A 17,239-nucleotide genomic window follows, 5' to 3' on the forward strand; every position below is an offset into this window, starting at 1 on the left:
AATGGAAACTTACCTGTTAATTAATTTTAAGCAGAATCTTATTAGTAATCTTGGAATAACAGTAACAGAAGGGACCTTGGAGGTCATTTAGTTCAACCCCCTTCTCTTCCAGGAGACCGATACTATTTCTGATAAATGCTATCCAGTCTCTTCTTAAAAGCCTTCAGCAATGGAGAAACCCACAACTTCCAAAGGCAATTTGTTCCACTGGTTAATTGTTCTCACTTCCTTAGTTCTAGGTTGCTTCACTCCTTGGTTAGTTTCTATCCATTGCTTTTTGTCCTGTCCACAAGTACTTTGGAAAATAAATTGCCCCCCCCCTCTTTCTTGTGGCAGCCCTTTAAGTATTGGAAGACTGCTATCACGTCAACTTGGTCTCTCTTTTCATTAGACTAGGTATGCCCAGTTTCTGCAGTCATTTTTCATATGTTTTAGCTTCTAGACCCCTAATTGTTTATGTTGGTCTTCTCTTAACTTTTTCCAAAGTCTCAACATTTTTTTTTTGTATTGGGATGACCAAAACTGAATGCAGTATTTTAAGTATGGTCTTACCAAAGCTTTATAGAGTAGTTCTGCTATGATTTGATGGGATTATTTGATACTTTTTGTGTGTCCCGCGCCTGGAAAAGCAAGTTGGTATGGATGCATAAATATTCCACAACCCCCACACACAAATACATATATGCTACATGTGTAGAAAATACTACTGAACCTGTTTTAATTATCTTTATCCATAGAACTTAATTATTTTAATATTTAATAGCTTATTTTCTTCTTTTATCCCATTTAAAATAATTTCTTATTTCACCAGTTGACCAATGTTTTCTTTTTTGCCTATATGAACCAACTAAGCATTTATCTCTCCAATATTAGACTTAAAATTCTTCCTAACTTTGCCTCTTTCTTTTACTGATCACTCTATGGTCATTAATGCTTATTACATGAATTTATCAGATTTCTACAAATTGGACAATTTCTCTGCAGATGATTCTCTATAATAGCTCCAAAACATTAATTCTTTAGTTACAATTGCAAACGTTTTTGGAAATAGAAAATATATCATGAAATTACAGATTAACACTGTGTTCCCATTTAACAGTAGTTACATAATACTTACATATGCTGACAGCCATGTGGTAGCAAGGGGAGGGTAGTATGGAGCTCCAGGGGTACTACGTAGAGATTCATCTATTGCATCAAAGATTTTTGAACTGAGCATAGAAGAGATACCACAGGTCAATAACCTATTGATAAAGACTGTTTGCACATGTAAATGTTACAGCAACTTTCCTAATGTTTCATGTTCTCAACTGGTGAAACTTATCTGGCAATTTTACAAAAACACTAATTCCTAATCTTGGATACATCGATCTAAAATAAAACTGCTGCCTTTAATACTGCCAAATGTCCACAATTTAATGCCACAGAACAACGTTTTGGGCTAGTATTTTATACCATCTACAGATGGATTTTGAGATTTATGTTGAAGCTTGGTATTCATCTATCTCATATACCTACTATGGAGGATTTGGCATTAGGTAATCTGCTTTGGGGATAGTGTTTACCCTCTTATCTTGCTTTCAGGTCCTGCATATAGGCAATATAGAATGTAGCAAAGCGAATGGAAGAGGCATCCTAAAATGACATGTTCCACCACAAATGTGTGACTCCAATTGGTTGGAGTTCCCAGATAAAATGCAATTGTGGAGTGGGATTGTGGGATGGAGTAGGAAGGATTTATCCCAGTCTTCCAGAGGGAGCACCCTCCTTGTCTCACACTCATGGCTTGTTAACCAGCCTATTTTTTAATATTTTTGAAAAAAGTCTAATGCTTTTTCAAAATAGCACTAAAGCTATGTTCAAAAATATTCCATGTGAAAGTTCACAGATTTAGAGCACTGTAAGGAACATTGGAGAATTCTCTCTCACCTTACCCAATATATTTCTATTGCATTTATGTCCTGTCAGGCTAAAAAGATGAGAAAGAGCAAGATATGAAGTGGGAGAGAACAGTCAATAAAAGCTGCAGAAGAATGGCTATGCTGACAGAATGTGGCTATGACAGTAACATCTGAAGGCGACCCATGGGATAAGCATGTAAACTTTGGCAAAATAGTGTTTTCTGCCACTGCCCTACAATACAATGTATAGTTCAATCATGAAAAATTCCTTTGTTGGAATACATTTCTGAAATACCAGTCAGGTATTACATAGGAAGATATGTTAGAGTTTGCAGCAATCCAATCAGCACACAAGTAAATAACTCAACAGGATTCATTGATATAAGAAACTTTTTTGTATACAATATCATGCAGCAGAATCCAGAACTCAGAATTCAGAAGTACAAAAGCAGTATAATACAGAGGCACTCATATATACATACATGAGCCATGCCCAGGCTCCGAGCTTCACCAAATAGTTCCCATTGGCTGACTTGTTGTTATGGCTATCCCAGCTCATAATTTCTCCCACACTGACAAGATATATCTGTGGAAGCCATATATCTGGTCTCGCAGTTCAAGTCAAAATGGTTATGGAGGCAGTGCCTGGAAACCATAGAGGAAAGGATATATTTATGGCAACCAGAAGTGCATGTTCCAACTTCATGTCATGCAACCAAATGCTCAGTGAGGAACCCATATTGTATCCATGACAAAAATTGTGTGAAAAGAGGAACAGTACTTATTTAAGGTATTGTTTATGTGGCCCGATAGTAAAATGAAGACAATGTTATCAGGACACACCATATAAAAACTATGGGACATGTTCATGTTGCTATTAGAGAAAAGCAAAAACATCAAGATTGAATGTGGACATTCTGCGAGTCAGTGACCTGAAAAGGAATAGATCACTTTGCATCTGAGTAGCATGAGATCTCCTCCTGTGGACAAAAAGAACCCTTTGAAAAATAGAGTAGTTATTATTAAGAAGAGAGTGTCAAAATGATGATGATGATGATTTGTCACATAGTTAGCTAGATGTTTAGACTGGATTTGGCATTTTGACCATTTATTGAGTGCTTCCCAAAGACCTGGAATAGGCAGATGTTTAATGTTGTTAAAGATTATAATATTTAGTCACATAATTATTATTATATACATTTGAAATCACAGCTGCCAGCTTTTTTGCTAGTATTGGCCTTCATAGGCATTGAGTTCTTGCCAAAAAATTTGGATGTCGTAGTGAATCAGTGTATCCAGACAATGTCACATTTGTAATTGAAAATTGGTCATTTTGTTAATGTGCCATCCAAGGGTTTTTTGGCATGGCACCCAATATTATTGGCACCCATGCCAATAATCAATGGGACCACAATGGCCAGTTCATGCCATAATCCTTCAACTTAAATTTTCAGATTTTGATACTTTGTGATCTTCTTTAATTCTTTGTCTTCTTTTGTAGTATCTTCAACTGTAAAATGCCTAGAAATTTCATCCCCACCATTCATCATTTCAATTCCATTACTATTTGTGCTTTTACCCTGATTTATTGTTACTATAACACATTCCTCTAGGTCAAATTCTATTGCTATATTTGTGCTAACATTCTTTGTATTTGTCCATGACTGGATTTGATTTCTGATTTTACATAAAACTTCAAATCAGCCATATAAAAGAAATGTGATATTGTACTTTTTTGCTGTTCTATAGCCAAAATTTGATTTTTTTTTCAAAAACACTGAAAATAAGATTATAGCAATGACAGATAATAAGGGTAATAATGAATCATCCAGGAAAATGCCTTTGCTCATTTTGATAAGCCTATATTTTTTAATTTCCAACTACCAGTTCTGTTTTCCGCTACTTCATTATTTTTTCTATAAACATTGCAATGTTCTTGTTGAAGCAAAATTTGATGATCTATGTAATGATATAGTAAAAACCTTTTTATGATCAAGCCAGACAATATGTAAATTTTGTTTTGCCTTTTGCAATTCTCCAAAACCATTTTATCAATCAGAAGTTGATCTTTTATACTTCTGCTTTTTCTTTTATTTCTTTCTGTTCTACTGAGACAATGTTATTTTCTTTTAAACCATCTTGGATGGACCATGATAATGCTTATGAATAACCTAAACATTGTAGACAAATATGTTATTTGGCCCGTAGTTTCCTTGTGTCCCTTTTGCTGGATCATTTTAAATCGGATAAGTTTTGCCAGTTATTAACCAGTCGCTGATGTCTTTTATGCAAATTTTCATTAATCATTCAGCTATAATTTGATGTAAACTACTCAAATATTTAAGCCAAAAGCCATACAACTGATAATTATCACGAGATGTACAATTTTTAATACATTTCACTTAATTTATAACCATTTCTGTTTTTATTACCTTGAATTTGATTTTTACTAAACTTGTCTTCAAATTCTTATCCCAATCCAACATTTTTATTATATTTTGAGCTTCTGATAGATCTTTACAAAACTGTATTGTTTTCTTTTTTGTTGGTTTTCCATTTTCAGGATTTCTATTGCCATTTACAGTATATTTTGTATAATCTTCTCTGGTCTGATTGAAATACTGATTTTTCTTAAATTAGATTATTCAGGCCTCATAGCATTCAATTTTTATAGCTATTGCTGGTATTTTTTTCCTTAATGATTTCCAAAGCTTCTTCAATTTTTCTGACACGAAGCCATTTTTTTTAATAAGGCTCATCTTCATCCTTACATTCTTCAAGTTTTGTTCTTTTGTGTTCTTTAAATTAATTGCATCTGATCCAGTGTTGAAATTCAATTTTTTTTACTACCAGTTCTGTGGGCGTGGCTTGGTGGACATGGCAGTGGAAGGATACTGCAAAATCTCCATTCCTTCCCCACTCTTGGGGGAAAGGATACAGGCAAAATCCCCATTTCATCCCCACTCTCGGGCCGGCCAGAGGTAGTATTTGCTGGTTCTCCGAACTACTCAAAATTTCCACTATCGGTTCTCTAGAACCTGTCAGAACCTGCTGAATTTCACCTCTGATCTGATCTTAATTTCTTTTTCTTGGCCTCCAATATGATGTTCCAGTTTGGGACTGAATATAATTTTCATTTTTGTTTTCTAATTCTAAGTCAATACCCATTTTTGTAATCACTACTGCTGTACTACAGGCAAGCTGTTTCATAAACGTTGCTTTAATTCTTGCAAATGCCTTATTCACATCCCTCAGGATAGGTGACAGATATTTTGGAGACACCAGTTTCAATGCTGCCAGTCTTTGTCTTTTTATTGGTAATTCTTCATATGCCACTATTTTATTTTTTTAATTATTCTTCTCAGGAGGTCAGTTCATAGGTTGTTTCAGTGCTTGCCTCTCCTGGTTCTGTTATTATTACTTCTTCTAAGTTACCATTTCTGTAATTCATATCAGCTATTTCCTCTATATTTCCTATTGTAGTTATCTGAGTTCCATCTACTATTCTACTATTGTTTGGGAGTCTTCTATTTTCACAATTTTTCTTCCTCGCCCCCTGAATATTTTATTTCTGGTAATGAATTTCCTTTCATCCGCTAATTGTTGCTCAGTGACATTTGAGTCTGGATAAATGCTTTTCCACAGTTCAAACATTCATTTTACGCAGCCTTGTTTTGTTGGTTCCAATTTATAATAGCAGGCCAAAATGTCCCTAATGCCAACACAGTAAAGTTTGTCTGTAGTTGTTCTTCTTTAGTAATCCTACAGAGTTAGGCCTGGTTCTCATGCTATGGTTTCTGAGTTCTACTGCTCACTGGTCAGCAGATGCCCAGGTACTCCTTGTTGACCTGGGTGATGACAGATTCAGTATACAATTCATTTTCTGTTTTCTCACTATATTAAATAAATTGATGGATATACTTAATCTGGCTTTTCCACTAAGACCTGTCTGGCATGCATGATCCTTCTGGTATTATACACTACTATCTGATAGCTCTCAATCTCATCCGAACATCATAAGCCCTACTCCATGAAAATATTAAAATAAGGGGGAAAATACAGTGATAGGCAAAAATAAAAATCAAAGAATGAAAAAAAAATGGACAGAAACTAAAAGAAACAAGCCGTCATAGTCTAAAGTGGGCTTCAGTGAATCTTGTTAAGAGCAAAATGGAATCTCCAAGTTAGTAGTTCAAAGTTCTTCAAAATTAATTTTGGAAACTTTTGAAAAACTGATAGATTGAATTGTTTGAATCCTATACTGGTTGAATGAATCCAAAGCAATCAATACTGCAGAGGTCCTGCTTTATGCTCCAATCAGAGATTTTATAGTGACTTCCAATATCTTGTTGATATAACATACACACACATACACACAAAGGGAAGTCATGCTAACTGTATGGATCTAGAATGCTTAAGGTTGAAAGTAAAAGAACAACTAGATTAGGGAGGCAATTTGGCTTTGTTATACAAAAAAGATACTGCATGTGCAATCACAGACAATGCCTACTAGAAATAAGCATGGGAAAATCTAAAGAGATTAGAGAGTAGCTCTCTATAATGCTAAAAGAAAAGTATTTCGGGTACAGGAAATGGAAGGAGAAGCATATCATAGAAGAATATAGACACTGAAGAACTAGGTTAGAAAAATTAAAGCTCAAAATGAGTTGTGGCTGACAAGAGATATTAAAAACAAGAAAAAGCTTCATTTACATTAAAGGCATATTGAAAAGCAAATAAAACATAATTCCATTGTGAGGAGTAAATTTAAGCTAGACATTTGTTCTCTATGTACATAATTGTGTACATAATGTGCCCTAGAATATTTGTACCACGATTCCTATAAATTAAATTACATGCTTCCCAGACTAACTTGCCTTACTTCTTGGAAGACAGCTACTTAGTTGATAAACATAATTAAACAGATGGCATCAGTACAAAGACCAAATGAAACAATAATAATTAAATTACTATAACTGTGCTAGAGTTTTATTTTTAATTCCAAGCCTTGGGGAATTATAAAAAGATGCAAAAGGATTGAAAAATAAGAGACAGTCTTAATTGCAATACATACTTTGCTGCAATATTTAAACACAAATGATGAAAACTAATCCGCTTTTATAATTGTTCATTATTATTGGCTCAATTTTATTGGGTCATACGTAACCTTCTCTATGGGTCAGAATTTCAACACTTTTTCCCCTGTCATGTGGGTAAAGGACCAGACAGTGAGAGGGCTGGGTAGAATATTAACCAGTAGAGATGCGTACTCCTTTTGGACTCTATGCATGCAGTTTTGTTCTCTATTATGTAAGATTCTCATCTCCCAAGAGAAGTACAAATATTAACTTATTCTGATGTGATTTCTGTACTTAAGAGTTCCTGCCAGTAAAATCAGCACATTAAACGTAAGAGAGAGTTATCTGGATTATAGGAACAGTAGTAACAGAATGGATTGTAAGAATTCATTATTTATATTCTGTGGTTCAGGGAAATGCAGTGTGATCAAAATTAATTCTATTGTCAGGGATCATGAATGGGCACAGATGGAGCTGGTGCTAAATGTCAGATGAGCTCTCAACACATATGGACCTGCTCGTATGTGAATTTCAAAGTCCATTTTATTTAATTGTGATCATTTGTCAGCAAGGTGAAAACATGGAAGCAGGATAACAGCTATATTAAAATTAAGATTTTAAAAATGGAGAAAAGAAGCAACTGAATAAAATATATAAAGCCATAATATAATATAATGTAAAACATAAAGATATAATAGAAATACATTAATGACATGAAAAGAAAAGAAAACATTATAAAATAGAAAAGAACTATGTCATGACTCCAGGATTAGGACATTTTATGCCTTCTGATGAAAATTGCTGCTGATGCACATAGAACAACACTGGTGATAGTAGCATTCCAGTCTGTGATTAGGAAACAAAATGTCTCTCACTCATAACAGATTTGGCTCTTTGTTAGGAGGCAGCAAAAGCATGCCTGCGTATAAATTGCTGTAGAAAAAGCAGTGAAAAAATACATGAAATAGGATTTCCACCTACTGTATTTCCCATTTTGTACTCCTGAGAATAAGGCATTGAAATAAGCCAAAGCAAAGGTTCTGTTATGTCAGGCAAAGAAACCTAAATAGTTTACCGATATAAATCAAATTTGAACCCACCACTGAGAGTTGGCTGTAGCACAGAATCCATCTGCTATGCAACGTCAAAGATTTTCTTTCACAGATTTCAGCTTTTAAAAAATTTCTTGGCCTCTGAGCAACAAAGAATAAATAGCAAGGCCACAATAACATAGCTGAGATTTTTACATCCATCTTGATGAAAAGACATCAAGGCAAATTAATGGGCCAGTAAACTGTTGAGTTTAAGCTGGTAACAAATCAGGAAAAACAGATTCTCAGGTCCCATAGAACCATACCAGTTCTGTACAGATTAAAGTTTCCATGTGAAAGAGTGCTCATAAAAGATAGATTGAACAATATTAACGGACTTTGAATGATTTTATATGCATATGTGTGTGTGATTGTATATGCATATTTATGTACTATGCAGTACTTGAGATACAAGCAGTTTTTGACTTATGATCACCATTAAGCCCCAAATTTCTGTTGCTAAGCAAGATAGTTGTTATAAGAACTTTGCTGCATTTTATGACTTTTCTTGCCACAGTTTTTTAAGTGAATTACTTGTTGTTAAGGGCATTTAACTCCCCCCCCCCACCATTGACTTTGCTTGTTGGAAACTATCTGGAAGTTTATAAAAATGGTGATCACATGACCCTGTCCAGTGCAACTGCCATAAATACATGCCAGTTGCCAAGGGCTCAAATTTTGATCAACTGACCATGGGAATGTTACAGCTGTCACAAGAGTGGAAACTGGTCATAAGTCACTTTTTTAATGACATTATAACTTCAAAGAGTCACTAAATGAATGGTTGTAAGTCGAGGACCTAGCTTTAGATACGTACACTTGTGGCTTTTGTCATTCAAACATCCATTGACAAACACACCCAGATATGTATCTTACATTCAGCTTTCCTTAATGCTTTGCCTTTCCTCCATGATAGGCTAGATGTCACATTCCAGTGCCCCGCGTAAGAAAAGCCAGCAACACAGGTTGATGTTAGAATTTTTATCTGGAAATGCAGACCTGGCACAAAGTGACCATCCAAAAGGAATTAAAGTTTGTGCTACCGTGGTTAGTTCACCCACATCTTATATTGTGCTACACCTCCCTTGTGTTTACACTCCTCCCCTCCTATTGACTACTTGCCGCTAATACAGCTGCCGTAGTCTGGCCATGCCCCTAGCCACCCATCCCAGCTTATCCCGCTCTGTTTCCTGCTTCCACCCATGATCTGATGATCAGCTGTTTCCCTTCCTGATCAGCCAGATACAGTCTGGGCCCTACTATCCAGGCGGCAGCCCCAGGGAGGCAGGAGTGATGTGATGCTGGCTGCGGGCATGTGTCTGGAACGTCGTCTCAAGTGGTGGCTCCTCCCCATCAGGATGGCAGGGCAGCGTGGCCATTGATGCCCAGGCATGCATGTCTCAGTTGTCCATTCCTCCCCTGCCTGAATGGTGGCCCCAGGCCGTCTGGCGGTCCAGGGCTGACACTATAACCCTAAATCAAATCAAACCAAGCCTGAAAATAGCAATATAAAACCTACAAGATGAATATAGAGCGAGTAAGTATAGCAAAGAATAAACATATAATAATGTAATATTGTGTATTATATTCCGTATAGTGTCCAAAGAGAACTGCTGAGGTCAGTGTTAAAGTAAAAACCTATTAAATGTCATTGTTATCATGAATAAATAGGAAGTTGGCACAAACTCTTAGAAAAGAATCTTCCAAATTGTAGGATAGACATTAGGCTCAGCTTGGTTTGAAAGTCTGTGTCACAGATCTGTTGCTGGTGAGCCCTTCTGGCATTTTCAAAGCCTCATGAGCATAGGTTGTATACTGCAAAACCTAATGAATGGATTTTGTCAATAGCCTTCTGAACTAATATTTTAAAACAGTCCCAAGGGACCAAATCAATGGAAATTTAATGTAATTTTTATTGAGAATTTTACATAGTTCAAAGGCAAATATAGAAATATAAAGATAAAAGTACAGAAAACAATAGTTACAGAAAAAAAAGAAACATTTTCAAACCTTCTTTACAGCAGTTACAAACTCCTTATCCCTGTTCCCTCTTTCATGTTAAAATGGTCCCTTTACATCCTTTATTCAGTCCTTTTTCAGTCATGTCCAAAAATAATCATTTCACCTTCTTTTCATTTTTAGCAAAACGTTTTCCAGTCTTTTATAAAAGTGATGGACAAGTGGCTTTCGATACCATCGACCATGGTATCCTTCTGCGACGTCTGGAGGAGGTGGGAGTGAGAGGCACTGTTTTACGGTGGTTCTCCTCTTACCTTTCCGACAGGTCGCAGTCGGTGTTGGTCGGGGGGCAGAGGTCGACCCCTAGGCCCCTCAAATGTGGGGTGCCACAGGGGTCGGTCTTGTCCCCCCTCCTATTTAACATCTACATGAAACGGCTGGGTGAGATCATACGACAGCACAGGATAAAATACCATCAATATGCAGATGATACTCAACTGTATCTATCTGCCCCGTGCCAGCTCAGTGTAGCGGCGGACGTGATGTGCCGATGCCTGGAAGCTGTCAGGATCAGGATGGGGATGAACAAATTGGTGCTCAATCCCGATAAGACTGAGTGGCTTTGGATGTTGCCCCCGAACCGAGCACTTTTAACAACTTGCACCAAGGAATACATCAGGGCACTTAGGGCAACAAAAAGAGCATATATTGCCTCCTTGGTTGCGTCCGCCGAGTCCCGTCCAGCCGCCCTGTTTAGGATAACCCGTTCCCTCTTAAATAAGAGGGATACGGGGGACCCCTTGCAGGGTAGGGCTGAAGACTATGCCCAGTTCTTGGCGGACAAAGTTGCTCGGTTTCGGTCGGATTTGGACTCCACCTTTGCAGATCCAGCCGAGGCACGAGTGGACGACCTGGTAGACCATCGCTGGGTTGAGTTTCAGGATGTTACCCCTGGGGACATGGACAAGGCCATGAGGGCTGTGAGTGCCTCCACCTGTGTACTGGACCCGTGTCCCTCCTGGCTGGTTGCCAACAGCAGGGAGGTGACACGGGGCTGGATCCAAGCGGTTATTACCGCCTCGCTTCGGGAGGGGCACTTCCCCGCTGCACTTAAAACGGCGGTGGTGAGACCCCTCCTGAAGAAACCATCTTTGGATCCAGCCGTACTTAACAACTATCGTCCAGTCTCCAACCTCCCCTTTATTGGGAAGGTTGTTGAGAAGGTGGTGGCCTACCAGCTCCAGCGGTCCTTGGAGGAAGCCGATTACCTGGACCCCTTCCAGTCCGGCTTCAGACCTGGTTACAGCACAGAAACCGCTTTGGTCGCATTGACCGATGATCTCTGGAGAGCCAGGGATGGAGGCCACGCCTCCATCTTGGTTCTTCTTGACCTCTCGGCGGCTTTCGATACCATCGACCATGGTATCCTTCTGCGACGACTGCGGGAGGTGGGGGTGGGAGGCACTGTTTTGCAGTGGTTCTCCTCCTACCTCTCGGACAGGTCGCAGTCGGTGTTGGTTGGGGGACAGAGATCGACCACGAGGCCCCTAACATATGGGGTGCTGCAGGGGTCGGTCCTGTCCCCCGTACTATTTAACATCTACATGAAACCGCTGGGCGAGATCATTCGGAGGCACAGGATAAGATACCATCAATATGCGGACGATACGCAGCTGTATCTGTCCGCCCCGTGCCAACTCAATGAAGCGGTGGACGTGATGAGCCAGGGTCTTGAGGCCGTCAGGGACTGGATGCGGGCTAACAAGCTTGTGCTCAACCCGGAAAAGACCGAGTGGCTGTTGTGTTTCCCTCCCAATAATTTGGTTAGCGTTCCACCGCTCAGGCTGGGGGGCCAAATTTTACACCCCTCAGACAGGGTTCGCAACTTGGGAGTCCTCCTGGACCCACAGCTGACTTTTGAACACCATTTGTCAGCTGTGACCAGGGGGGCATTTGCCCAGGTTCGCCTGGTGCGCCAGTTGCGACCCTACCTGAACCGGGAGGCCCTCACAACAGTCACTCGCGCCCTCGTGACCTCTAGGCTGGAATACTGCAACGTGCTCTACATGGGGCTGCCCTTGAAGAGCATCCGGCGACTTCAGCTAGTCCAGAACGCGGCCGCGCGAGTGATTGTGGGTGCACCTCGGTTCACCCACATAACACCTATCCTCCGCGAGCTGCGCTGGCTACCTGTTGATCTCCGTGTGCGCTTCAAGGTGCTTCTTACCACCTATAAAGCCCTCCATGGTAGTGGATCTGGGTACTTGAGAGACCGCCTCCTGCCAATTACCTCCTCGAGACCGATTAGATCTCATAGATTAGGCCTCCTCCGAGTGCCATCTGCCAGCCAGTGCCGGCTGGCCACTACGCGGAGGAGAGCCTTTTCAGTAGCAGCTCCGACCCTTTGGAACGAGCTCCCCGTGGAGATTCGTACCCTCACCACCCTTCAGACCTTCCGCGCAGCCCTCAAGAGCTGGCTATCCCGCCAGGCCTGGGGGTAAAGATTTGATTGCCCCCACCCGAATGCTGAATGAATGTTGTTTATTTTTAATTATGTGTTATGTTATATGTTACTGTTTGTATCCCCTTCCTATAAGTTGTTAGCCGCCCTGAGTCCCCTCAGGGAAAAGGGCGGCCTATAAATAAACTTATTCCATTCCATTCCATTCCGAAGGACAGCCCAGACAGTCCATCCTTGATCCTGGGGGGCAAAAACTTACACCCCTCAGAGAGGGCCTGCAATTTGGGGGTCCTCCTGGATTTGCAGCTGACACTGGAACACCATCTGTCAGCTGTGACCAGGGGGGCCTTTGCCCAAGTTCGCCTGGTGCACCAATTACAGCCCTACTTGGATCGGGGTGCACTTCAAATAGTCACTCACGCCCTTGTCACCTCAAGCCTGGATTATTGCAATGCGCTCTACATGGGGCTACCCTTGAAAAGCGTTCGGAGACTACAGCTAGTCCAGAATGCAGCTGCGCGAGCGATATTGGATGTACCGAGGTACACCCATGTTACACCTGTCCTCCGCAAGCTGCACTGGCTACCAATTGGTCTCCGGACGCAATTCAAGGTGTTGGTTATTACCTTTAAAGCCCTACATGGCTTAGGACCAGCGTACCAGCGAGACCGCCTACTGCCACATACCTTCCAACGGCCGATAAGATCCCACAGATTGGGCCTCCTTCGGATGCCGTCAGCCAGTCAGTGTCGGTTGGCGGGGCCCCGGAGAAGAGCCTTCTCTGTGGCTGCTCCGACCCTTTGGAATCAGCTACCCCCAGAGGTCCGGACCTTGCCCACTCTCAGGGCCTTCAGGAAAGCTGTTAAAACCTGGCTGTTCCGGCAGGCCTGGGGCTGTTGACCTTATTGTTAAGGTCCAGCCCCGATTAGAACGAATGCGTGTTGTGAATTTTAAACTATTCTTTTTATTATTATTTTTTTCTTCCTTCTTTGTAAGCCGCCCGGAGTCCTTCGGGATTGGGCGGCCTATAAATTTAATAAATAAATAAATAAATAAAGTGATACTTAGAACCAGTCCTCGTAGTTGCGGCCATTGCAGCATCCCCTTTGCTATATGATTGCAATCTGGGTGCTTTGTAACTGGCTCACAGTTACATTGCAGCATCCCACAGTCAAAGGATCATTATTTGTGACCATCACTGCTGGGTTTTGAGAAAAAAAGTCAGTGGGGCAGCCGGCAGGAGGTTATAAATGGTGTTCACAGGATGTCACACTTAGTGACATCATGAGATTTGTTTAACGAAGGCAATTGGAAGGGCCAGAACTGCCATTGCTACGCTATGTGGTTAGATGATATTGAGCTTTACAATCACGTTGCCTAATAACTAGTTTAGTTCCAGTTGTCATTGTTACAGTAATTGAGATCTATCTTTCTTCTAAATACAAAAAGGCCAGTGCCTTTTCATTCCTGTCTGAGAAAATGACATGGTGACTACAATGTCATAAAAGTGCCAGAATCGCTCATTCTACTACGAGGGAAGGTTAGTGACCAGGGAACATAAGTGCCTGAAGGATTTGATTTATATAGAAGTTAAAAAGTAAGAGGGCTACTATGTAACCTTCCTTTAACCTCTGTAAGTTGGAACTGCTTCAGAAAGATGGACATGTAAGGTAGCTGGATGACTTTGGGCCACTTTCTCAACCCAACCTATTTCATAGTGTAGTTATTATGGACAAAATAGAAGGCAGCAGTATTAGGAACATCCACGACCTTTAGTTATAATTTAAAAAAAGATAAAATATAATAACACCAAACTCTCAAGAGAGGAGTTAGCAAGACTGGATAAGTAGAAGCAGCTTTTTGCCAATGGTGTATCGCCTTAATCTTTCCACAGTTTCTCTACCCCTTGGAATAAATTCAAGAGCTGACTTTTGCAACTAAGGTTGCAAAACAGGGAACATTGGGCAGCCGTGGGGAGTGGGGGAGAAGCAAAGTATTTTTCAGCCAAATGGTGAAGGACAAGACCATAGTCCAGAGCTGGTCCGGTTACTTTCTAAAACCAGCCTGCTCCTCAGAAATAACATTGCTTTGAACACACCCCAGTCGTTTGAATATAGAAACCAGGCATATGGTCTACTTATTGCATTGCGAAATAATAGGCTTGTAATTTATTGGGACTAGTCTATGTATTTTTATTGAATGGAATAATAGCTTGGTTCCAGTCATATGAAAATAGCCTGAAATATTAATGAGTAAACAAAGCAGCCATATTCTCCCTTACAAGTTCTGTGAGAATGAAAGAGCGAGCGGGAGGGAGGCGAGAGAGAGACAGAGATAATGCATTGTCTCTATCTAAAGTTTGTGTCCCTACACAGTGCTAATTTGACTTGATCTAAAGCCAACCTTAATGCCATCAGCTGTCTTCAAAGCTGGCAGTGAGAAATGGGAGTGAAAAAATGTTATTTTCTCAGTTTAGGTCTCTATTACTTGTATCGGAATTGTGTAAAAATGCTGTTAATTTCCTTTATCTTTATGATTTATAGAAAAATGCCAGATTATCTATGAACCCAAACAAATTGAAGAATCTCCAAGAAAAGCACAAGTAGATCCATTGGCTGTCAAGGGAACAAAGTTTGATGTTCAAGCAAAGCTAAAACCAAAGAAATCACCTTACATTCAATCCAACAAACTCCAAAAATCTCAACGAATAACTAAAATCCGCAATTACAATATAAAGGACTGAGATTTCACTGAACTATTACATTTTCTTTGTATAGTATGCTGAGATTCTTTGTTTTCATTAAAGATACAAAATAGTTTAAATATTAGTCTTTCAGCTGCATTGATATCACTAATCTCATATTATTGCATATCAAAAATGCTCATTTTTCTTTTTCTGCATTGAATAAAATGTAAAAGTCTACCCAAAATACTGTGTTTTCTTTAACCATGGTTGCTCATAACCATAAATGCTAAAGTTCACTTGACAGCACCTATCTACACAATGATGGACAATTGCTCCTCTATCATTATACAATAGTTGTGAACATGGACTCTACTCAGTATCTGATTTCAGCCATCTTCACTGGGTAGCTCTCTTTATTTGGCCACTACATCCAGAAAATGTGTTATAAAGGTTTTGTGTCATAGGACAACACATATTCTATTGGTATTTACTGGGTTTGTACATCTCCGCATTCCACAGACTAATTACCTATAGTGTTCTCTGAGACAGGCCACATGGCCTTTGAGTGGCATGCCAAGGGCTGCACTTCCAAGGAAACAAGTACTTCACCTTTATTGAAACATCATAAACATTAATGAAACAGTTTGTATTATTATTCCTATGTATTTAATAGCCATGCTTTCACTTTAAAAATTACAAGGTTTCTGAGGGTTATGTTTTCATGTGTGTGAGGCTGTTGTAAACTCCGACGCCTCAGATGAAGGATTACGGGCCTAGAGCAGTGTTTCCTCTTGTTCTCAGGCCTCCTTTCCACTTAAAATTGATACATTCACTACTACTTCTCACAACTGTATTGCCTATATTCTTCCACGCAGCAGGAATAAAATCCCTGGAGTTGGAGTGAAGCGATCTGGAGTCCACTAGAAAGACTGAACGGTAGTAACCCGGAAAGCTCGTACTCTTCCGAGGTGAATGACCTGAAATAAGCCACAATTCAAAAGCTCTTCTTGCATCACCAACAGCTTCATTTCCTAAACAGACCCGTCCCCCTAAATTCAGTCACCATATCACCCTATCTCCTAGCAACACCCACACAGCCTCTGGGATTGGTGGAAGGGCAACCACGCCTACATCTCTCGGCTTTCGGATTGGGCGCTCCTATCAATGACCCAAGGTCCCGAAAGAAATGTGTTCTTTTGTGTACTTCATTTTAGCCGGGTTTGAGAGAACTCGGTCAGAGTGTAGCAAGACAAGCAGCGCGACTAGCGTTGATTTCCTAGGCCGCCAGCCGTTTCCTCAGAGAAGAGCGCCTGTGGCCAATTAGACTCGTCTGGCAGAGTGCTGGGTCGAAAGTCTAAAGGGATAAACTTGCCTAATTAATATTTTTTCCCTTTGCCGAAGAAGGACTGGCTGGGAAAAGGAATTCATTATGCTTGTCTCCCAGGCTTCACTAGACTATGTATACACGCAGCTACTCCGTGATTCCTAAAACAAGGTTACATCTCCCACCCGTCCATCTTTCCCTTGAGGCTGGGGAAAATGAATTCAAGTGCATCCCGTACCACACTTCTCACAGCCGCCTATGAGCAAGCCTCCTTTCTAGACAGCAAGCGGGCTTCCCTTTCCGCCGTCGCCGCCACCCCATTGCAGCCGCCGGCACCAGGTGGCTCTCGAGAAAGCATCAGGCAACCTTCTCGAAGTGGGCCGAGAGGAAAAAGCGCGAATCTCAGGGCTCGCCTAGCGAAGTCCGTGGGTGGCGCTGCTGAATCCACTCCACTGAGAGACAGTGGTCGTAACTTTATTCGCCATGTCCACGTTAAGATTGGCAAAAGTTTCGTGGAGTGGGTGGGTGGAAGATATGTGTGAGGAGGGTGAAGTAAATGCGGTTGTAAAGACACTCGGAGGATGGCGAATATTCTGCTGTAGTGGTTAGCGTTTAAACACACACACAAACACACTCTTACACTTCAACATCCACAAAACTCTCAGTGACTTCACGGCCAGCCCGGCTTTTTTTTTAGCCTTCCCTACCGAGGGAAAGAAGCAGACCGCCTTGAGCTCCC

The 17,239-nt window shown here is 40.6% G+C and overlaps 1 protein-coding gene across 10 annotated transcripts in view; it reads left to right on the forward strand.

Annotated features, from left to right (window-relative positions):
• The window catches only part of CCDC57 (coiled-coil domain containing 57), a 106,524-nt gene extending 91,111 nt beyond the window's left edge, over positions 1-15,413 (forward strand). For 9 of the 10 annotated variants that reach the window (XM_087710061.1, XM_087710059.1, XM_087710060.1 and 6 more), the window contains one exon: positions 15,034-15,413. In XM_087710061.1, the coding sequence (XP_087566187.1) occupies positions 15,034-15,233 (200 nt within the window). In that variant the 3' untranslated portion in view covers positions 15,234-15,413. Of the gene's footprint in view, positions 1-1,968; positions 3,797-15,033 lie in introns of those variants that run through there. The other variant, XM_087710057.1, reaches the window with a different exon arrangement.
• Positions 15,414-17,239: the final 1,826 nt, after the last annotated feature.

Source organism: Thamnophis sirtalis, unplaced genomic scaffold (genome assembly GCF_051295495.1).
Source record: "Thamnophis sirtalis isolate CommonGarterSnake01/CBP01778 unplaced genomic scaffold, rThaSir2_p1.2 scaffold_3, whole genome shotgun sequence".
NCBI classification, from domain to species: domain Eukaryota; kingdom Metazoa; phylum Chordata; class Lepidosauria; order Squamata; family Natricidae; genus Thamnophis; species Thamnophis sirtalis.